Source organism: Fundulus heteroclitus, chromosome 18, assembly GCF_011125445.2.
Source record: "Fundulus heteroclitus isolate FHET01 chromosome 18, MU-UCD_Fhet_4.1, whole genome shotgun sequence".
Lineage (NCBI taxonomy): Eukaryota > Metazoa > Chordata > Actinopteri > Cyprinodontiformes > Fundulidae > Fundulus > Fundulus heteroclitus.
The window spans coordinates 15188443-15208702 of NC_046378.1; the positions used below are offsets into that span (position 1 = coordinate 15188443).

Sequence of the window (20260 nt, forward strand, 5' to 3'; positions counted from 1 at the left end):
GTCAACAGAGCCACATGACATGAGCACCGTCACTTAAACACAAACTAGTAGAATAATCATAAACAGGGAGAAATCTGATTTGTTAGCTGCAATATCTTCTTATTAAACTCAGACATAAAACAAAAGCTTTTTCCTCTGTTTGGCAGAACGTCTGCTGACATAACAACCATTTATTCCTTAATTTTTTGATAATAATAATAATAATAATAATAATAATAATAATAATAATAATAATAATAATAATAATTATTATTATTATTATTATCTCTAAGAACAAGTTTAATAGCAGATATTCTCCATTCATTAAAAACAGTTTTGTGCATCCAGGGTGTCGGGAGAGATTATGTGCAGGGTTTGATGTTCCTTTATTTAATAGCAGCTCCCAAACTGTCAGTAATACACTTGGATTACTGGGAAAGTACCTGTGCTGATAATCCTCTTATCATATCACATTTATAAATATGATCATATCTGATCATATTTATAAATGGGCTGTCTCGTATTTTAAATTTCTTTTTCAATAATATAGCTGTAAAATTGTCAAATAAAATGTACAATTAATGTTTGCTTCTGCTCCTTTTCACAGGAAAACCTCAGATTTTAGTTTCTGGTTGTTCTTCTTCATCATCATCATCATCATCATCATTAATCCTTTGTTTATACAGGTAAATGTCTCGTGAGTTGTGATCTCATTTTCAAGGGAGAGCTGTTACATGAACAACAATGACATAAAAACTGTAATAATCGATCATTACTATGACATAACAGTTTAAAAGACTTTTGAAAATACTAAGCTTGTGACTCTGGCTCCCTCCTGTGCTGAACATTGGTTCAACATGTTTAAACACGTTAAGGGATCCCACTGCTGGTGTGTAACGCCAATATTAGAAACTAATATTAGAAAGTGGTTGCTTAGCATCTTTGTCTGACAATGTTCTTGTTTAATCTGATCAATCAAATAAAGTGCCCCATACCACAGACATCGACAATTGTTTGGATGTATCTATGAATTAATGCTTTAATGATTACAGCCTTGTTACACTAAAATTAATAGATTTAATACAAGTAATTTACTAAAAAAACATAATGAATTCACTGCCGTGTAACTTTTATTCTTCCTGTTCTGTGACCATTAAACTACAACATCAAGAGTGACTTATTTTGGAATATTTGAACTGGTTTATTCCGTTTCTTTTAACTGTTTCTTGCAGCAAACAATTGAGTACAAACAACCAAAAAAAAAAAAAAAAAACACCACCTTTTTACTTCGTGATCACAATTACAGCTGTCACCAAGGTCTGGAAAACGGACCTGATAAAGTGCAGAGATTGCTCTGCCTAAGTGTGTTGAAATGAAATTAAATAAAATACAGTCTCATCACATCGTGATATCCCGGTGTCCTCAGGTTTGTGCGCTTTCATGCAGGTGGGGTCAGAGTGACGGCAGCGGCGTGCACCGTGAATGCTGCTATGCTGATTTGACGCTTGACTTCCCGCCAGGCCTTCTCCGGGTCAGCTGAGTTCTCAATGTCGAAGAGTGCGTCGTATATCCCGGGAAAAGACTCCCCTGCATATTTGTTATGGCTGCTGGGAGCGAAAATCACATGCCTGAAAAACAGCGCAGAGATGAGGGGGGAAAAAGAAGACAGCATTGTGTTACAGAATCTACTGGAGGAATCTGAGACAACACATTTGTGTGTTTCTTGAAAGCATGCTCAGGGGTGAGAGGAGACACAGTAGTCAGCCTCTTTAAGGCTCCTGAGGGGGGGGGGGGCTCATTAAATTGGACCAATAGAGGAAAGATCAAAAGTTAGCACACAGCTCCAGCTGCTTCAGCTAAAAACCACCAATCAGGCCCGAAATCTGGGAGTAGTAATGGACTCAGACCTGAACCTCCAAAAGCATCTAAAGACAGTTACAAGGTCAGCTTTCTACCACCTGAAGAACATTTCTAGGATTAAAGGACTAATGTCTCAGCAGGATCTGGAAAAACTAATCCATGCGTTTATTTTTAGTCGAATTGATTACTGCAACGGTGTTTTCACAGGTCTGCCTAAAAAGTGGGTCAGACAGCTGCAGCTGATCCAGAACGCTGCTGCCCGCATCCTCACTAAGACTAAGAAAGTAGAGCACATCACCCCAGTTCTAAAGTCCTTCCACTGGCTCCCTGTATCTCAGAGAATAGACTTTAAAATACTTCTGTTAGTCTATAAATCCTTAAATGGCTTAGCTCCTAAATACATCACAGACTTGTTATCAGCGTATCAACCATCCAGACCACTCAGGTCTTCTGACTCCAGCCTACTCTGCATACCTAGAACCAGAACTAAACATGGAGAAGCAGCATTTAGTTCCTATGCTCCAATTATCTGGAACAAACTTCCAGAAAACTGTAAAAGTGCGGAAAGCCTGAGTTCCTTTAAATCGAGATTAAAAACACATTTGTTTAAAATTGCCTTCAACTGTCCTAGTTAACTGAATCACCACTTTTTTGTTCTATTTTCTATCTATATTTTATTCCTACTTGCTTTTATTCTGTTTTATTTTGCTATATTTTAATCATGTAAAGCACTTTGCATTGTCTTTGTACTGAATTGTGCTATATAAAAAAATTTGCCTTGCCTTGCCTATTAAATAAATATATTCTAGCTAATTAAACTTTTATCTAAAATTTACTTGAGAATCATCAGGCCCCTTGTGAGGAGCAAAAGGAGCTGCCGGTCATTTAACGCCTGAGTGTCAACCCTAGTGGTACCTCTGTGTTCTCCAGGGTTTTTCAAGCGTCAACCTCGGCTGTTTTCTTTTTGTTATTGGTTTACCATCAGATGTCCTCCTGATCTCCCCCTGAAGACAAAGCTCACCCATGACAAACCACTGGATCTTAACCCCACAGCCGGCCAGGTTAATCCTCTTCAGTCTACCGCCTCTCAAAGTACTCCAACGAACTACGGCACGGCACACCAGCTCAGACAGCCGCCCCGGGTCCTACTAACCTCCTCCAGATTTAACACACTTCTTTCTGAAAGTAAGCTGCCACACTATCTCATCTTCTCTAGAAAACACAATTATCCACTCACCACTCTCTCCTCCTTCCAGGGAGGAAGGACCCACCATCAACTATCTGACCACCTTCCAGAATCCTCCCTTTTCAACAGACTGTTCAATTCATATCTGTCTCCTGGGTTTTTTGTAAGTGCTTCAAACAATGACACGGTGTCCTTATTTGAAATACTCATGATGAACACACACACACACACACTCATTTCACTGAGTTATCAAGCAGTTAATAGCTGGGCTCTGGTCTGCTCAGACATAGTGGTGGTGAGAACTATTGGACTAAAAATACGCCGCCATTAACAGAGCATGCGTGTCCCTGTTCATCTCAAAATCAACACAATATGATTCAAAGCTAAAACAAATAAATAAGATTTTCTACTATGGGCATCTGATCTGCTCCTTCTGCCAACTCATTGCCAAACACAAATGAGAATATGTGTTTGGCACACATATTCTCATGAATATGTGTGCCAAATATCGACATGACTGTCAATATTTCGATATACAGTCATGTCCAGATGTTGCCCTGATTGGAGCTCTCAGTTGTGAAAACACTGTATGCCGATTTAAGGTTTATAACATATTTTTCTTATGTGTTCAGATAAATGTGCTGGTGAAGATTCTCAGTCATCCAGGTCATGGTCATTCCAAAAAAGTAAAAAAAAAACCCAAAACAACTGGACTTTTTTCTGAAGTTTGAAGACGTTTCGCTTCTTATCCAGAAAGCTAGTGTGAAGCTCCAACAAAGGCCTTGTAATGGCTTAGATAACATGCACCTAAACCTAAACAGGTCCACCCCTTAGTAATAGGGAGTCGTCATGATCGTTGTTGGGGGTTTTGTCCTTGGGATGCACCGGTCTCTGTCTGAGGGTCCTGTTTGGTTTGAAATCTACTGGGATTTTATGTTTGGAGAAAATCCTCTTGAGTTTTTCAGAGGCTCCAGCAACATATGAAAAACGATGTTTTTTCATTTATTCTTCTCACCATTATGTTCTGCAGCGGGTCTTTTGGATTTTCTTGCTGATTTGACAAAAGCCCAGTTAGGGTACCCACAGGTTTTTTTAGGGCATCTCTGATGTGTTTCTGTTCCTTGTGCTTCCTTTCTGTTTAGTTGGGACATGCTCGGCCCGGTGTTGTAAGGTTCTGATGACAGAAAGTTTGTGCTCCAGTGGGTGGTGTGAGTCAAAAATAAGATATTGGTCTGTGTGAGTGGGTTTCCTATACACTTCAATGTTGAGGTTTCCCCAAACCTAAGATGAGCGGAGTGGTGTATGCAGTTCAGTGCAGTGAGGAATGTTCTGATCTTTATATTGGAGAAACCAAACATCCTCTCCACAGACGCATGGCTCAACACAGGAGAGCTACCTCCTGTGGGTTGGGGGTTGATTTCGGCCAATCATCGCCTCAATCCTCACCCCCATAGGAGTTATCAAAACATCGCTCTTGTAAGCCAGGCCAATAATGACCCTATGGACTCCCCATTGCAGAGGCATGGACCAGTTTTGGTTCAATTTGCATGTTATCTAAGCCATTATAAGGCCTTTGTTGGGCAGTACCATAAAGCTTGGAGCTCCACATTACTCCAGACATTTTGAATTGAGAAAGCTTTCTGGATAGGAAGCGAAATGTCTTCAAACTTCGGAAAAAAGTCCAGTTTATGAATTAATTAATACATTTATTTTTTTACTTTTTTTGGAATTTAGATAAATGTGCATTACCTTTATTTTGAAAAGTGTTGCCTATGTAAATGACAATAGAGCACAGTAAAAATTACGTTACTTTACATGTGAAGTGAACCAAAACCGGCAGAACGCACACTTGTAGCAAGTGATCAGAGTCATCATGTCTGTATTTACTCTGTAACACAAACTTGTAGGCGTGAAGGGAGCTAACCTGTAAAAGGGTCTGCCTGGTAAGCCGAGCGGGTCGATGAAGGCTCTCTCGAGGTACATGAGCTGGTCATTCACCATTCGCACCTGTAGAGGACTAACACACAGAAAATACCCCTGCACTGGAGATCATTGTTAAAATAAACAACAATTTCAGTTTTTATATAAATCAGTGGATTCAACCAAGCAGGATTTCTGTTTAACCACAGATAACGTTTCGGCTCTTACTCCTGTGTGTTGAGAGTTTGCAGACGCTCTTGGAAATCTCTGGCTGCGGCTGTGAAGTTCTCCACCGCAGAAAACAGAGGCTCTAAAATAAAGTAAAAAAATATATTAAAACATTCTGTAAACTCATGTAAACACACAATCGAATTACACAACACTCAGCGGAAGTGCCTAATCAGTATCAACGGATAAAGATGGACATAAACTCACCGAATGACACTTTGTACGTCTGCATTTGTTCTGCGTTTGCCTGGGCCAGATGTGCAATGCTCTGTGCGTACTTCCTCAGGGAGTCTGCATACTCAGTAGCATCAAGAGGAAGCACCTGGGAATCAGCCAACAGGAAGATGAGACCTCCTCTTACCTGAGCCACGGCCCGGAGCCTCCTGAAGGTGGGGTCGTAAAACTTCTCCACTATCTCAAAGGTTTCGTACACACTGTGGTAGACGGGGTAGCTACTGTAGCGCTCTGTTTTCTGAATGGATACACAAAGCATACAGAACATTTGAGAGGGCTTGAAAAATGTCATTTTAAACCTGTTCAGACATAACTCTGAAGTCAGATCAGAACTGAAATACATGGCATTATCTGGGCTCCTTTCACTACTATTCTAAAAATATAGAATAGTATAGAAAAAGAAAACTTTTTAGAATATGCAGATAACAGATAAATTATGCAGTGCAACACAAGCGGTTTTAAAAAAAAAAAAAAAAGAATAGGCTAAAATTTTTAGCTCAAATTTTGTTCTTATTTGAAATACACCAGAACATGAAAGAAGTTTGCTGAACGTAACCAATTTTTATTAGATGTTTAGAACAATATGAGGGGTTTCACCTTGTTCTTAGTGTATCTGGCTCTCCCTGCAGCGATTCCCAGACGGATGAAATAGGCCTCAAAATCACTGCCTGACCCGAGCTTACTGATCCTAAATCAAACCAGGAAGGAAAACATATTCACTCAGTGATTTGTACAAATGTTATAATTTTTATAGGTATTTAATAACTGAACAGGAATGTCCAAGAAATTTTCAATATTTTGCCTATTTTGAATCGAATAAGTCATCACATAAATGTAATAGTTTGCAAAAAGTATCACTGTTTTTTCATCGTAATCATACTTTATTCTTCGGTTCATCTTGATTTCGATTCCATTATTTTCTTCTCCATCAGGAAGCATTCAAACAATGGCTTTTTACAACAGCCTGGAGTGCAATACCAGTTGTATAGAATTAGACGACTGGTTAAACATTTATCAAATTACACCTCCGTGACTCCCAGAAAATAAGAAGTACAATCTTCTTACCTGGATAAACAAATAATTCAATATATGGTGAGAATGCTTCAAAAAGCATAAAAAAACAACAAAAGGCACGTGTGGGAAGAGTTAAACACTAAAAACTATAATTGTTACAACCCCCACAGTCTAACATCATTGTTCTGGATTCTTTTTGGGTTTCTGTGAAAAAAAAAACTAGCAAAAGTAAATGGAGAAAATCCTGAGATACATTGTCTTCAGGAGATCTTCAAGGAAAATCCATACAGTCAAGAAAATACAGCTGGTATTTAAAAAAAACAAAAACAGAAATGATGTTAATGTACTCAAGTGATCTTGCTACAGCCTGAACCTTCATACAACCTTACTAAGCTTAAACAACTCCACTAATGCTATTGGTAAAACATTTAAAAGCCTTCTGTAATGAGAACCTTTTGGCAGAACAACCTTAGAGTTTTGTGCCTTAACTGAGCCAGCAGGTGGCGCTATTTTATGCTGCAATTATAAGGCTGGAGCTTCCTTTCTGATAACAGGTGTTGGTGGTTGGAAACACCATCTTTTGATCACTTTGCTAACTTACTTATGGAACCTTTGGAGGCCAGTGTCTGTTTGGATGAGCTAAAGTGTGAAAACCGTAAAAGTTTAGTAATCAATGAACATATTTAAGGTTTGTAGCGAGGATGCTCGGTGCTTATCATTTCAAAGCAGGTTGATGCAGTTTTTAAAAAAAATATGGCATCAGTGCTCTTTCAGCATCTCAGTGACATCAAGTGAAGATTCATCCTCTATGATTTGAGATTATCTTTGCTGACACATCAAATAAAGTGTTTTCATGATGGAATATTGTGGGTGAAAACACTGCAAACTTTTATTTTATTTTATGATTACTGCTTTATCACAGTCTCTAGTTGTTGAAAAACCTGAGATTTCCTACCGGGGTGCATCACGATCATTGGTCCAGTTGTCCCTTTTATGCCAACTCTCATACAGAGAAACTCCATCCTCTCCCTCCTCTGGACTTGCTATCTGCACAGAAATATGGAAAGAAAACTGTAAGCAGACAAGATTTAAGGAAAACAAGGAGATAAGACATTCAAATAAATGGCAGACATACGTTATTTACAGTTTTGGTCAATGGTTTAAACACATAGCTGTTAGATTTATTTTAGACTGTCATTTATCTGAACTGTTTGTTTTCCGGGGTTAAAAAAATCCTAAAACAAACAACACCAATAAATAAAAAACAAACAAACAAGACATTTTAGATTTTTCCCCCCCTGAAATCTACCATTTGTTCCCTCTAGCATCCGATTAAAATTACCTTAACGAGCTGTTCGTGGTCGTAAGTGATCTCCCGGCATAATTCTGTCAGGGTAGTTGATCACTCTTCGTGGCAGAAATGGTGTACTTAAATTAAAGGTCATCCTACCTTTCTTCTATGTACCTGGCTTTTAAGCCTGGTCTATATTTTTTTCAATATGTTGAATGTTGGAGCTTTTTCAAAAGCATAATGCCATGTTGCTTTATCCAATCAAAAACCCAGTTTTAATTTGCATGTTTGGAATAATTTTCCCATTCGTGTATGTATTCATTCTGTGAGTTTCCTCCATTTGACCCAAACTTTCAAACACAAGGTTGTACCTCTTGACGTATTTCCACCACTCACAAATGCAGAAATACGTCAGGTTTACATCATTTGCACATGCGTACTCGGGTCAGTTTACCACATTTAGAATAACCTGAGCCTGACAAGCGTTAATATGCACGTTGAGTGGATTATCAATTTGCATAAACCATCCTTCTCATTCAAATTATATTTTCATTCCGATTGAGCTTAATCCAATCATCATATTCCGATTGGCTTGTTTACACAATGCTTTTTATTCCAATCGGCCCTTAATTCCGATTACTTTTGTCCACGTAAACGTAGCTAATTAAACATAAATTACTTGTTAATTAATGCTTTAAGTTAATTTAAACTTGTGCACGCCACTCTTGTTTTCAAAAATCTTTGAAGAGGTCTGTCGTACAACACTTATATCATCAAAACTGCAAATGTAATGGTCACGGCCCTTGTGTGAATCTCTGATCAGAACCGCGTACACCAGACAGGCTGTGCTCACCTGCTTGGTGAGGTTGTACACCAACGTGTGCAGCGATGGAGTGCAGTCAACCCTCAGTGTGTACATGCCTGGAATTTGAAAGGACATAAATGCTTGCATGTGCCAGATTAAAGCTAATTGAATCTGTCATTTCTGACAGAGAGCACAGAGTCAGACTCCATGTTCACCCTCTATGGCGGAGTCTGCGTTGATGTAGGCCACGGCTCTCTCCTGTAGCAGCCTGGCATTGTCCTGTTGGGATAGACGGAGCTCAGTCAGTGCGTCTACGCGTCAATAAGCCGATATATGTGACTTTTTGTACCCACGCTACCTCGGCCCACTCTGTTGAGCCCAAAAGACCAAACTCCTCTGCATCCCAGCTGGCAAATATCACAGTCCTCCTCGGCCTCCAACCTACACACACCCCACCCAAACACAAGGAGACGCTGAAAAATCGATCGCTCACACTTTTGTTCTTTGTTTAACACGTTTGAAAAAGCTGTACCTTTTTTGAGCAGCTTTCCAGCACTCCTCACAGTCTCATGGACCACCGCTGCTCCGGACATCGGGTCGATTCCTCCAAACACCCAGGCGTCGCGGTGCCCTCCCAGAATCACATATCTGTCTGCAAAATAAGAATTAAAATATGAGTTGAATACACTGTTTTTTTTACAAAGGTTTCTAGCCTGACATAAAACCTGCTCTGACTGTAAATCTGTAGGCAAGCATCAGATTTATTCTAATAACACCCTCGTATGGTAACAGACAGGTGTTAACAGGTGTATTTCGTGGGCTGGCTCAAAATAAATGAGTACCTGGCTCCAGAGCTCCTCTGATCTTTCCAATGACGTTGTAGACCCTGGTTACCTGGTTGTTACTGTGGATGTTCATTCGCACCTTACTGCGACAAAACGGGATCCAAACACAGACAAGTAAAACAACAAAACGCCTGCTGTGAGAAACTGTTTCCATAAATAAGAGGACAACTACGAGACTGGCATAAGAGAAGCAACACACACTTACATGCACAAAGCTATTCTGTAAGAACACGGTGGGAGCGAGAGCATTCGTTTTGGTTTCTGAACTTTGTTTTGGTTGTGGAACATGCTGTTTCCATGTAGGGTTTATGTGTGAAAATGAATGTGTGTCGCAGACAGGAGGCACAAGAGGCCTCATTGTGCATCGGCTGGCTGCTTGCCACCAGAGGGTCACCGATTTGGATCGGGAGCAACACAAACGGAGGGAGGAGGCAGAGAGTGGAGACTGAGCTGAAGCGGTAGCAGCACAGTTATAACAGGAGAGATGTTGATTTTAATAAAGAAGTTAGAGGGGGGGGGGTGAGTATCAACTCATTGCAGGATGACAACTTCAGTATCAGAACCATAACTTCAGAGGAATACTTACTGGCTCCTGAAGCCTTCTGTGAAGCCTGGACCAGTCTTGTAGGACACATTCAGAGCTCCTTTCCAATTGTTGGGAGGAATCTGTCCCCCCATGTTTCTGTTACATTTCACATACATAGTATGCATTTTAAATAATACATCCAAATACTTCAGCAACAACAGATATGTAAAGAGTACTTTCTTTTAAGGACAATGCCACAGAAAATTTTATTTAAGGACAATGCCACAGAAAATTTTATTCAAGCTTACTCTGCTACCTCAACCTTGGGCTGCAACTCAGTAGATGAGCTAGTAGATAACTTTCATTCTAAAGTCTCAGACATCATTGACTGCATTGCTCCAGTTAAAGTGAAGGTTTTTTACGGGAAGAAAAAATCTCCTTGGAGAAATGCTCCAGCAGTTAGAAGTGAAAAAAGGGAATGTCGCAAAGCTGAACGCAGGTGGAGAAAGAACAGACTCCTGGTTCACTATGACATCTATAAAGAGAGACTTAACAGATATAACTTACAACTGAAAAATGCAAGAGAATCTTTCTTCTCTGAGATCATTAAGAAAAACATTAATAACGCTCGTGTCTTATTTGCCACAGTCGACAGATTAACAAATCCTCCTGTGTCCGTGGCTTCAGAACTCCACTCCACCAGGGCCTGCAACGAATTTGCTAACTTCTTTACTGAGAAAATCCTAAAAATTAGAGGATCAGTTTGTACATCCACACCAGCTCCAGAACCAAAGCGGTACTCAGCTGGAACTTATCCTGACAAAATGTCCCAATTCAGCCAAATAAACTACAAAAGCTTAGAGCAGATCATTCAGCAGCTAAGTTCCTCTTCATGCTGTCTTGATGTTCTCCCCACAGCTTTCTTTAAAAAAGTTTTACCTGTCATAATGTCTGATTTGACTCAGATAATAAACACGTCCCTCCTGTCAGGTGTTTTCCCCCAGTCCCTAAAAACAGCAATTATCAAACCACTGCTGAAAAAGAATAATTTAGACAAACTTCTACTCCAGAACTACAGGCCCATCTCAAACCTCCCCTTTATCAGTAAGATTATTGAAAAAGCTGTATTTCAACAATTAAACACCTTCTTAACAACGACCAGCCGATTTGACGTTTTCCAGTCAGGTTTCCGTGCTCACCACAGTACAGAGACCGCCCTGATCAAGGTGTTTAATGACATCTATATAAATACAGACTGTGGAAGAACCACCGTGCTGGTTCTATTGGACCTTAGTGCAGCATTTGATACTGTCGATCACTCCATTCTGTTAGAACGCCTGGAGAACTGGGTCGGCCTCTCTGGTACAGCACTCAACTGGTTTAAATCCTACTTAAAGGACAGAGACTTTTTTGTATCAGTAGGTAACTTTACATCAGAGATGACAAAAATCCCATTTGGGGTTCCCCAAGGGTCCATTCTGGGTCCCCTCCTCTTCAATATCTACATGCTCCCTCTAGCCCAGATAATAAAAAATAACAACATCAGCTACCATAACTATGCAGACGACACACAGCTCTACATCACCATGTCACCAGGTGACTATGGACCAGTTCAGGCACTGAGTAAATGCCTAGAAGAAATCAATACGTGGATGTGCCAAAATTTTCTCCAATTGAATAAAAACAAAACTGAAGTAATAATATTTGGACCAATAGAGGAAAGATCAAAAGTTAGCACACAGCTTCAGTCGCTTCAGCTAAAAACCACTAATCAGGCCCGAAATCTGGGAGTATTGATGGACTCAGACCTGAACCTTCAAAAGCATCTAAAGACAGTTACAAGGTCGGCTTTCTATCACTTGAAGAACATTTCTAGGATTAAAGGACTGATGTCTCAGCAGGATCTAGAAAAACTAATCCATGCGTTTATTTTTAGTCGAATTGATTACTGCAACGGTGTTTTCACAGGTCTGCCTAAAAAGTGGGTCAGACAGCTGCGGCTGATCCAGAACGCTGCTGCCCGCGTCCTCACTAAGACTAAGAAAGTAGAGCACATAACCCCAGTTCTAAAGTCCTTACACTGGCTCCCTGTATCTCAGAGAATAGACTTTAAAATACTTCTGTTAGTCTATAAATCCTTAAATGGCTTAGCTCCTAAATACATCACAGACTTGTTATCAGCGTATAAACCATCCAGATCACTAAGGTCTTCTGGCTCCAGCCTGCTCTGCATACCTAGAACCAGAACTAAACACGGAGAAGCAGCATTTAGTTCATATGCTCCAATTATCTGGAACAAACTTCCAGAAAACTGTAAAAGTGCGGAAAGCCTGAGTTCTTTTAAATCAAGATTAAAAACACATTTGTTTAAAATTGCCTTCAACTGTCCTAGTTAACTGAATCACCACTTTTTTGTTCTATTTTCTTTCTATATTTTATTCCTACTTGCTCTTATTCTGTTTTATTTTGCTATATTTTAATCATGTAAAGCACTTTGCATTGTCTGTGTACTGAATTGTGCTATATAAATAAATTTGCCATTTGCCTTGCCTTGCCTTCTTGACCTAAACTGTTTATTTTTATTTAGAACCACAGGATCATCATCTGGGGAAAAGGATGCAACCTACTTCAAGAGGTGAATTGCATCATGAAAGCCGATTGGATGAACAGGAATCTTGGGAAGTCCTACTCCTTCCTCCGGGTCGAGTCTGTAGGTGTATTCTGGATGGAAACAGACAGATCTGTGACATAAACTGTACTAATTACTTTCCTTCGCTAACCTTTCCATAGATTTCCAGGACTTGCACCCATAACTTTTCCAAATGTGTCCTTGTAAAGTGAAAGGAAAGTCTTAGATGGGTACAATTGCACACATTTTTTACTGCAAATTTTCGTCTGCAAGTCTATATATCTCCACCAGCTTTGCACATACAGAGGCATGTTATTTTTTGTTAAGTAACAGAAGCCCTAATAGACTAGATGGAGAACATGTATGAACTGCAAATTGTAGTTCTTGCCACAGATTTTTAGGTCTGAACTTTGACTGAACCACCCGAGTACACAAATATGCTTGGGTCTAAACCCTTCCTTTGCAATTCTTCAGGCTCGTTGTCCTGCTGGAAGATGAAACCTCGTTTCTGGCATCAAGTCCTTTGCAAGCCTTCTTACTGTATTACCCTGTTTTTAGTTTTTCCAGTGGATAGTGACCTGGTCAGATTGTCACTGCTGCAGAAACAATCCCCCGCCACCATGTTTCACTGTGAGGTAGGTGTTTTCAGGTTATGGCCTTATGTTACCTTTCCACCACACAAATCCTTTTGTTTGTTGTTCAAAACAACCATTTTGGTCACATTTGAACAGATCATCTTATTCCACAAGTGTGTTGTGCTGCCCTACATGGCTTGGGGCGGATTTTGTGGCTTTCTTTGTGGTTGTGACCAAAAATAGAAAGGTTCAGGGGATATCAGCACTTTTTGCTTAACAATTTATGTACTCATGCAGGCTAAAGGAGGCTTTCTAACACACCTTTAGCCGGGTAGCCAGGTGTGAGGGGGTCTCCTGCTCCATTCAGGTTGAGAACATTTCCTCTCTGAGCTCCTCCACCAGGCAGGTTCCAGCCATCGGGGTAAGGCTAAGTTAGTAACAGAGGTTGGTTTGTGTCTCTTGTTCTTCCCCCACTCATGATGTCTCAGAGGGTAAATAACAAGAGGTCAGGAGAATGACTAATACATTTCTTGCTTTTTTTTTTTTTTAGTCTGACTGGGTTTTCTAAAGCTTCATAACATGTTACCTGGACTCCCGCAGCCCAGTAATCTGCAGGATCTGAGAACAAAATCACCCCCTTCGCTCCGGCTAACATGGCGTTCTTCACCTGAGACAGAAATGAGAGAGTGCTTATTAATGTCAGCCATGTCATGAGAACCTATAAGGAAAATTAAATGTTAAGAGATAAATACAATATATTGAAAAGTCATAGTTTAATGCAAGCATGCTGACTACAGAGGACATCTTTAAATACCTTATTGCCTCGGAATATTTTCCCATATCTGGCAATAACAATCTTCCCTGTCACATTGATGCCCATCTCTCTCTCTAACTGGAAGAAGTCCTCTGTTCGACCGTAGTTCACGTACACCAAATCTCCCTGAAGAGACATAGAAGAAAGAGGACGCATATCTGGGTTGCTCTGCTTTCTGTTTTAGCATCAGTGTGTGTGGATCTGAATGTACCTGTGGATGTCCCTTGGGAGAGTAGGCGCTGTATGGAGGCACAATGTTAGAGATGTCCTCATAGCCTTGTGGGGCCGGCTCGGCCAAGGAGGTGTTAAAAACCTGACAAAGACGGCGTGAGATTTTACATGACTGGATGTAAACCGGTGCAACACAACAGTAAACAATACAACACAATCTATTATACAGTAATACAATCTGATACAACATGTTGTAACACATTACAAAAGCGATACAATGTTATACACCACGGGCTAATAAAGTAACATACGATACGATCCAATACAATATGATATAATATGTGACAAAACAACACTGTATTGTGCAATATAATCTCACGCATCTTTATACAACCCATTGTAAATAGGTATGATGCGATAGTATACTACAGAACGCTGTTTGGTGTAAAAAGACTCAATAAAATAGACTTTATAATCTGCATTTAAATTTTTGTTTTGAACTCTACTGCCCAAGACATAAGACACAAGAAGAGTACTGATAGTTGCACTTTGACTCTACTGCATTAAGCACAATGTTCTTTTTACGCTGCATTTGGTCAATAGCGACTAACGTAGCAACATCAGAAACGTATTTTTAAACAGCAGATCAAACACATGTAGATTAAATCAACTGAGATTAAGGCTAAACTGATGAATCGGAAGAAAACTTCTGTCCATTTAACCTTTTTTTTGCAGAGAACTGTTGATTTGCTGATTATTTAAGGACGTAACAAGCAGATTAACTCATTAAGACAAGTTTCTTCTTCATCCTCAAGTTTATTAGGTTTGGGGTTTAATTTTTTTTTTAACTTGGTCTCACGATGTCCCAGGTTATTTTTACTCTCTGTCTTTGTGTTTTTCCCTTGTGTGTTTTAGCATCACTTGTGATCAATTAGTCAATCAGTTCAGGCATATTTCTGGAACATGCTTCACATTCAGCTGTTGGGTCATCAGAGTTCAATTGCCGGAATTTTTTACTGGTCCTTTCGTCCCATCTGTACCTTCCTTGTGGTTTTGTTTAGTTGCCTGTTTTACATACAGTTTTATTTCTTCTTTTTTATTGAAAAATGACAAAGATGATTAATCTAGCTGTTAATGGGAATAAGGAACTGATCTATTTGTGAAATCATAAATAAACTGTGATTAACAATTTTTTTTGAAAGCTAAGTTCAAATTTCCAAGCAACTCCTTACAGTCTGATCTGTACAATCAGGAAAATCACTCAATCAGAAACTGTATGACAACGTGAAGTACGCTAAAAGATTTCAACAAGAAGCACATCCACTAAAGAATGTTCAAAACAGATGAAAACCAAAGTAAGGAAAACACATGAGTTTGGAAAGGCTCACAAAATCCTTTCAAAGCCTGTTGGACTCCAGGGAACCCCAGTGAGGAACATTATCCATATATGGAGAACACAGGAAACAGTGGGGAACCTTGCTTGGAGCGCATTTTCATGATTGGACAATAAGAAAGATATTGGGAAAAGTTGAGGGTTCCAAGGCCAAAACCACTGCTCACCAACAACAGCCGTCTCACATTTGCTTAAAGACATCTCGATAATCCCCAAAATGTTTTGCCCAATATTCTGTGGAGCGTTGAGACAAAAGAGAAACCTTTTGAGGGATGTGGGATCTGTTGCATCCCATGTAAAGCTAAATCTAAAAAAAGAAAATCATAGCAAAAGAGAAAAACGTTGGTGGTGGTAGATGACATAAGGCTGCATTATTGTTTCAGGATCTGAACCTTTCTTTGTTCTCAAAGAAATACCCATCATTCCATCCACTGTGTATACCTGCTTATCTGTGCAGGGGTATCTCCAGGGGCCATTGGGCAAGAGACAGGGGACAACCCAAATAGGTCGCCCGTCCGTCACAGAGCAACATAGACACAAAGGACAAGCAACCATGTACACACACAATCATACCTAAGGGCAATTTAGAGAACACAATTAACATTCATGTATTTGAACTGTGGGAGGAAGCCAGAGTACCCAGAGAGAAAGAGCCCACACATAAAGGGAAAACATGCAAACTCCGTGCAGAAAGACCCCAGGCTAGGATTCAAACCCAGGACCTTCTTACCGCAAGGCAATAGTGCAACCAACTGCACAACTGGCTAAACCAGTTTTTATTTGCAGGTAATTTCGTACCATTTTCTTGTTTCTTGGATGCGGTGTAATTATTTGGCTGCTGCTTGGTTGAATTACCAGGTTTGGTACCACCCAAATTTAGGAGTGGCCTTGTAAATGCATGGTTCTAAATCTAGCTGAGACACAGTAACATGGATTCAAACAGGCAGTTAATGCTTGAAAACCCTCCAGTGTGGCTGACTAAAACAATTTTGCAAAGCAGAGTGGGTCAAATTTCCTCCACAAAGATGCTATGGCAAACGCTGATAGCGGCTGTTGCTCGAAATGCAACGTTTTTTTAGATTTAGGGACAAATACTTTTCATACAAGGCCTTTTTGATTTGGATAGTTTTCCCCATTAATAAACAAAATCATTACTAATCTACTTTAGAAAAAAACAAGCAAAAACAGAACATCTTTAAGAGAGCAAATACGTTTTACACAACAGGTGGATGCTTAAACAGATTTGTAATTTTATTAACATACAGCAAACAAAGCTATGGGCCTCCAGACAAAATGATCAAGAGTTAACATGAATGCAGTTTAGCTAGATGGTTATCAGCTGAAATTAATTATTGAGATATCTTGAATGTAAATCCTGATTTCGCTCAAATTCCTTCATGTATCTCAGCATGCTGCAACAACAGTCCCAGGTCTTTGTAGTCTTTGTGCCGTATCATTATCTGTGTCATAAGACACAAGCAGGGGTTTATCTCAAAGGGAAACTGTAAGAGGACCTTGGACCTGAGTGAAAGCTTGCAGGGGGAAGGAGAAACTGCCTGAAGTGGTCTGTGATCCCCGCATGCTGTCTGCAGCTTTGTCAACTCCGCAGACACGCAGTGAGGTCGTCGGAGTTTTGGGCTGCATTGGCCACATCGTTCAAATTTGTGAGAGAATCGGCAACCTTTGGCTCTGAAGTGATTGCGGTGAGGGGGTATTTTCTTCACAGTGCTAAAAACAGTACATTAGGTTTGCCTCACACAATATATTCCAGTTATGCAGGAATGCAGTCAAATTAGTTTTTGAGTGTGTGCACAAAGACACGGGGAAGGGTATTCTGAACACAGAACATCCAGAAGAGAAAACATGCGGTCTTTACAAGTAAAACTTCATTCCTGCTACATCTTGTTTACAGGGGCGTTCCTTACCTCGTTGCCGATGTGGTCCACTATGGAGATGTAGTTTGGCTGGGATTTATTGGGATAGGACAACAAGATGTCATAGGGCACCATCTCCACTGAGTCCAATCCAAAGTCCTGCCACTCCTTCATGATTTGCTCTGCATATTTCAGGTTCTGTTCAGTTCCAGCCAGATGAGGGAGACGGGTTAATTTCCTGCAGGGGAGGACAGTCACTGTGACACCCATGTGGTCTTGTGGCCTAAGTCAGCTGTTCCTGATATCTGATTTGGAAATGTAATACAACTCAGCCCGGAGTTGTGTCTTCTCTCGTTTGAATGCACAAGCCAGTCAGACAGTCTGGTTTGTAAGCGATTTTCTCATACCTGAGATGCTCTCTGATTTGGTCCGTCTGCATTTCATCTAAAAACTCCTCAAGGTATTTGCTGGAGGCCTCGTGGTTCTCAGTAGTTGTGTTTGAACGCTTTGCAAACCAGCCTACAGAACATACAAACAAATGAAGCATGTCTGAAAAATTAGCGACTCTCATGTGGATGAATAAGTATTCGTAAAAAATTCTTTCTTTCAATATGGCAATAAGAAGAGTTAGAGTCCAAATTGTTCATATCATTAAAAAAATGCACCTCTCAAAAGGGAACACCTCTGTTTTACTCACATTTTAATCACAATAGACATATTGAATTATTCATACCCTCCCCAATAATCAGTGGAAACATCTTCTTATAACTGCTGATCACCTGGTCACTGGTATTCTAATAATCTATCTTTGCTAATGATCCCCAGGTCAAGGTTTGAGGGTCTCTTTACCATCACCCTTATTTTTAGGTCCTCCCAAAGGTTTTTGGTCAGAATCAAGTCAGGACTCTGGCTGGGAGACTCCAAACTATTTGTTTCTTCTATTTAGGAGAAACATGCTGCTAAAATTCAAAGGTCAGGCTATTTTAAATCTAAATCTGTAGGGAGTACGAGCATTGCGGGGCATACTGCATGTTGTGCACTGTTTTTGTGTGTGGGAACACCTAACATAACACCTTTTCTGTGATGTTTTCAACAGTTTCTCAGAGGACACTTCAAACACTAGCAGCATGGCTAGTCGTTGCCAATCCTGAAGTATGATCTTCAGGAAATAAATGTTAAAAACTACAGAAAAGTTACATTAAATACATGGTGTCCACAGGCTAACCCCCCCCCCCCATAAAAATCAATAAACAGATAATCTAATTACTGCTACTTTTCTATCCTCCAGCGGCAGCTAGCTGTGCTGCAGTTCTAACTTGTATGTAAGCAGGGGCAACAGCTCACATTTTCTTTGACTTTATTCATTTCACTGTAATTTCTGAGCTCTATAACAGTGTTGCAGCTGATAAAGTTTTTTGCCAGTGTCTACGCAAAGGATGCAATGCTGATGCACTGTTTGCGGTTTCTTGTGTTTCATTTGGATTAAGTTGCTTAATTCTTCACCCACCTCAAAGTGGGGGGTGGTCCTGGTAATTTTCCTGGATGGAAAATCACCAGTATTATATTTCTAACACAGCTGTGGTTATAGGCAGTGGGTGTTAACCTACTAAAGATATGAAATGTGTCAAAGCGGTGACACACTACAAGCCACACTGAGGCTAAGCAGCTTCACAAATCTTACACAAAACACTCTGATGACAAAAAAAACAACTTAGCCTCTCTGTATTGAAACTGTTAGGGCAAATGTAGTAAATACTGAGCAAAAACCATTTAATTAAGTTGAACGTCACTCAAACACTGTAACAAAAGCAAAAAAAGCTCCAACAATTCACTTTGTGTTAGGTTGTGTATCTGGATCTCACCGATGCTGAAGCCCAGCAGGAACAAAGCTGTCACAACCACGGCCCACCAGATCCAACGAACCAACCTGTTCTCCCTCTTCATTTCCGAGCAGCTCTTCGTCCCCAGAAGATCCACGCACTGACCGGGCCAGTTCTGCAGGCGAGCCCCGCTGAGGCTCAGATAAAGAGAGTAATTTGTTTAGAAGTGCACACAGAGGGAGAGAGGCAGAGTGAGATGGAGCGAGGCGAAGCGAGCAGGGAGGAGCTGAAAGTCTGTCTGTCGGAGGCGGTGAGAGGAAGGCTGGACTGGGGAGCTCATTAGTGCTGGTCCTTGTCAGGGCATTTAATGTGTACCTTGGCCATTCCTCTGCTGACTCAGGATTTGTCATTATGAGAGCAGAGGGCCACGCCGAGGAGGCTTTCTAATAACAACACATGCAAGACTTTCACTGAAGTGAAGAAGAGGATCGAGGGATTCCTGCCATGATTAACTTTTACTCATGTTACCCGAGAGGAAAATCCATTTACTGTAATAATTACTTTGGAAAATGCAAAAAAGCTGCACAAAGGTTCATTGGTTGAAAACGAAATCAACAAAAGTGTTCAGATGATTAATTGGGTTTTAAAGGCTTAGAAAAGAAAAGGCTTGTCCTGACATAGAAAACATTACTAAAATCTTCTTGGGCCTTTCAGAAAAAATATGAACCATCATATTTAAAGGCTTCATTTTATCTGAACTTAAAACAATTTTAGCTTAACAATTCAAAGAAACTTTGTATCTGTTATTTTTTTTTTACAGTGTAACTTTTAATGTCCTTAATAAACTATTAAGCGTTAAATATTAACAACAATTATCAGTTCAGATTTCTCGGCAAACTGTTACATAACAGCAGTAGTAGTATTCGATACTGACAAAACAATGACAGTATTGAATGCCACTGTTGCTGTTTGTGTCTGTGGTGGGGTAACATTTAGCGCACAATGCATCTGCACTAATAATGGCTGTTTTCTCTGGCTGCTTCAGAATATATTTAACTAAACTCTGTCTCTTTCTGTCCGCTCTGCAGAGTTTATT

At 40.1% G+C, this 20260-nt stretch overlaps 1 protein-coding gene across 2 annotated transcripts; it reads right to left on the bottom strand.

Moving 5' to 3' along the window:
• Nucleotides 1-1000: 1000 nt before the first annotated feature.
• Nucleotides 1001-19445, bottom strand: naalad2 (N-acetylated alpha-linked acidic dipeptidase 2). Of its 2 annotated transcripts, XM_012859433.3 has the most exons (20): nucleotides 19207-19444; nucleotides 17752-17863; nucleotides 17396-17582; nucleotides 14118-14219; nucleotides 13907-14032; nucleotides 13679-13759; nucleotides 13414-13519; nucleotides 12516-12609; nucleotides 9949-10044; nucleotides 9360-9445; nucleotides 9050-9169; nucleotides 8876-8958; nucleotides 8733-8796; nucleotides 8566-8633; nucleotides 7377-7468; nucleotides 6005-6095; nucleotides 5381-5645; nucleotides 5174-5255; nucleotides 4950-5042; nucleotides 1001-1607 (listed from the first exon to the last, which is right to left on the bottom strand). In XM_012859433.3, the coding sequence occupies exons 1-20, from the start codon at nucleotides 19286-19288 to the stop codon at nucleotides 1418-1420; spliced, it is 2220 nt and encodes a 739-aa protein (XP_012714887.2). In that variant the 5' UTR covers nucleotides 19289-19444; the 3' UTR covers nucleotides 1001-1417. The 2 variants fall into 2 exon arrangements, with proteins under 2 accessions (XP_012714887.2, XP_036005820.1); XM_036149927.1 differs by lacking the exons at nucleotides 1001-1607; nucleotides 4950-5042; nucleotides 5174-5255 and having other exon boundaries at nucleotides 5381-5464; nucleotides 5535-5645; nucleotides 19207-19445.
• Nucleotides 19446-20260: the final 815 nt, after the last annotated feature.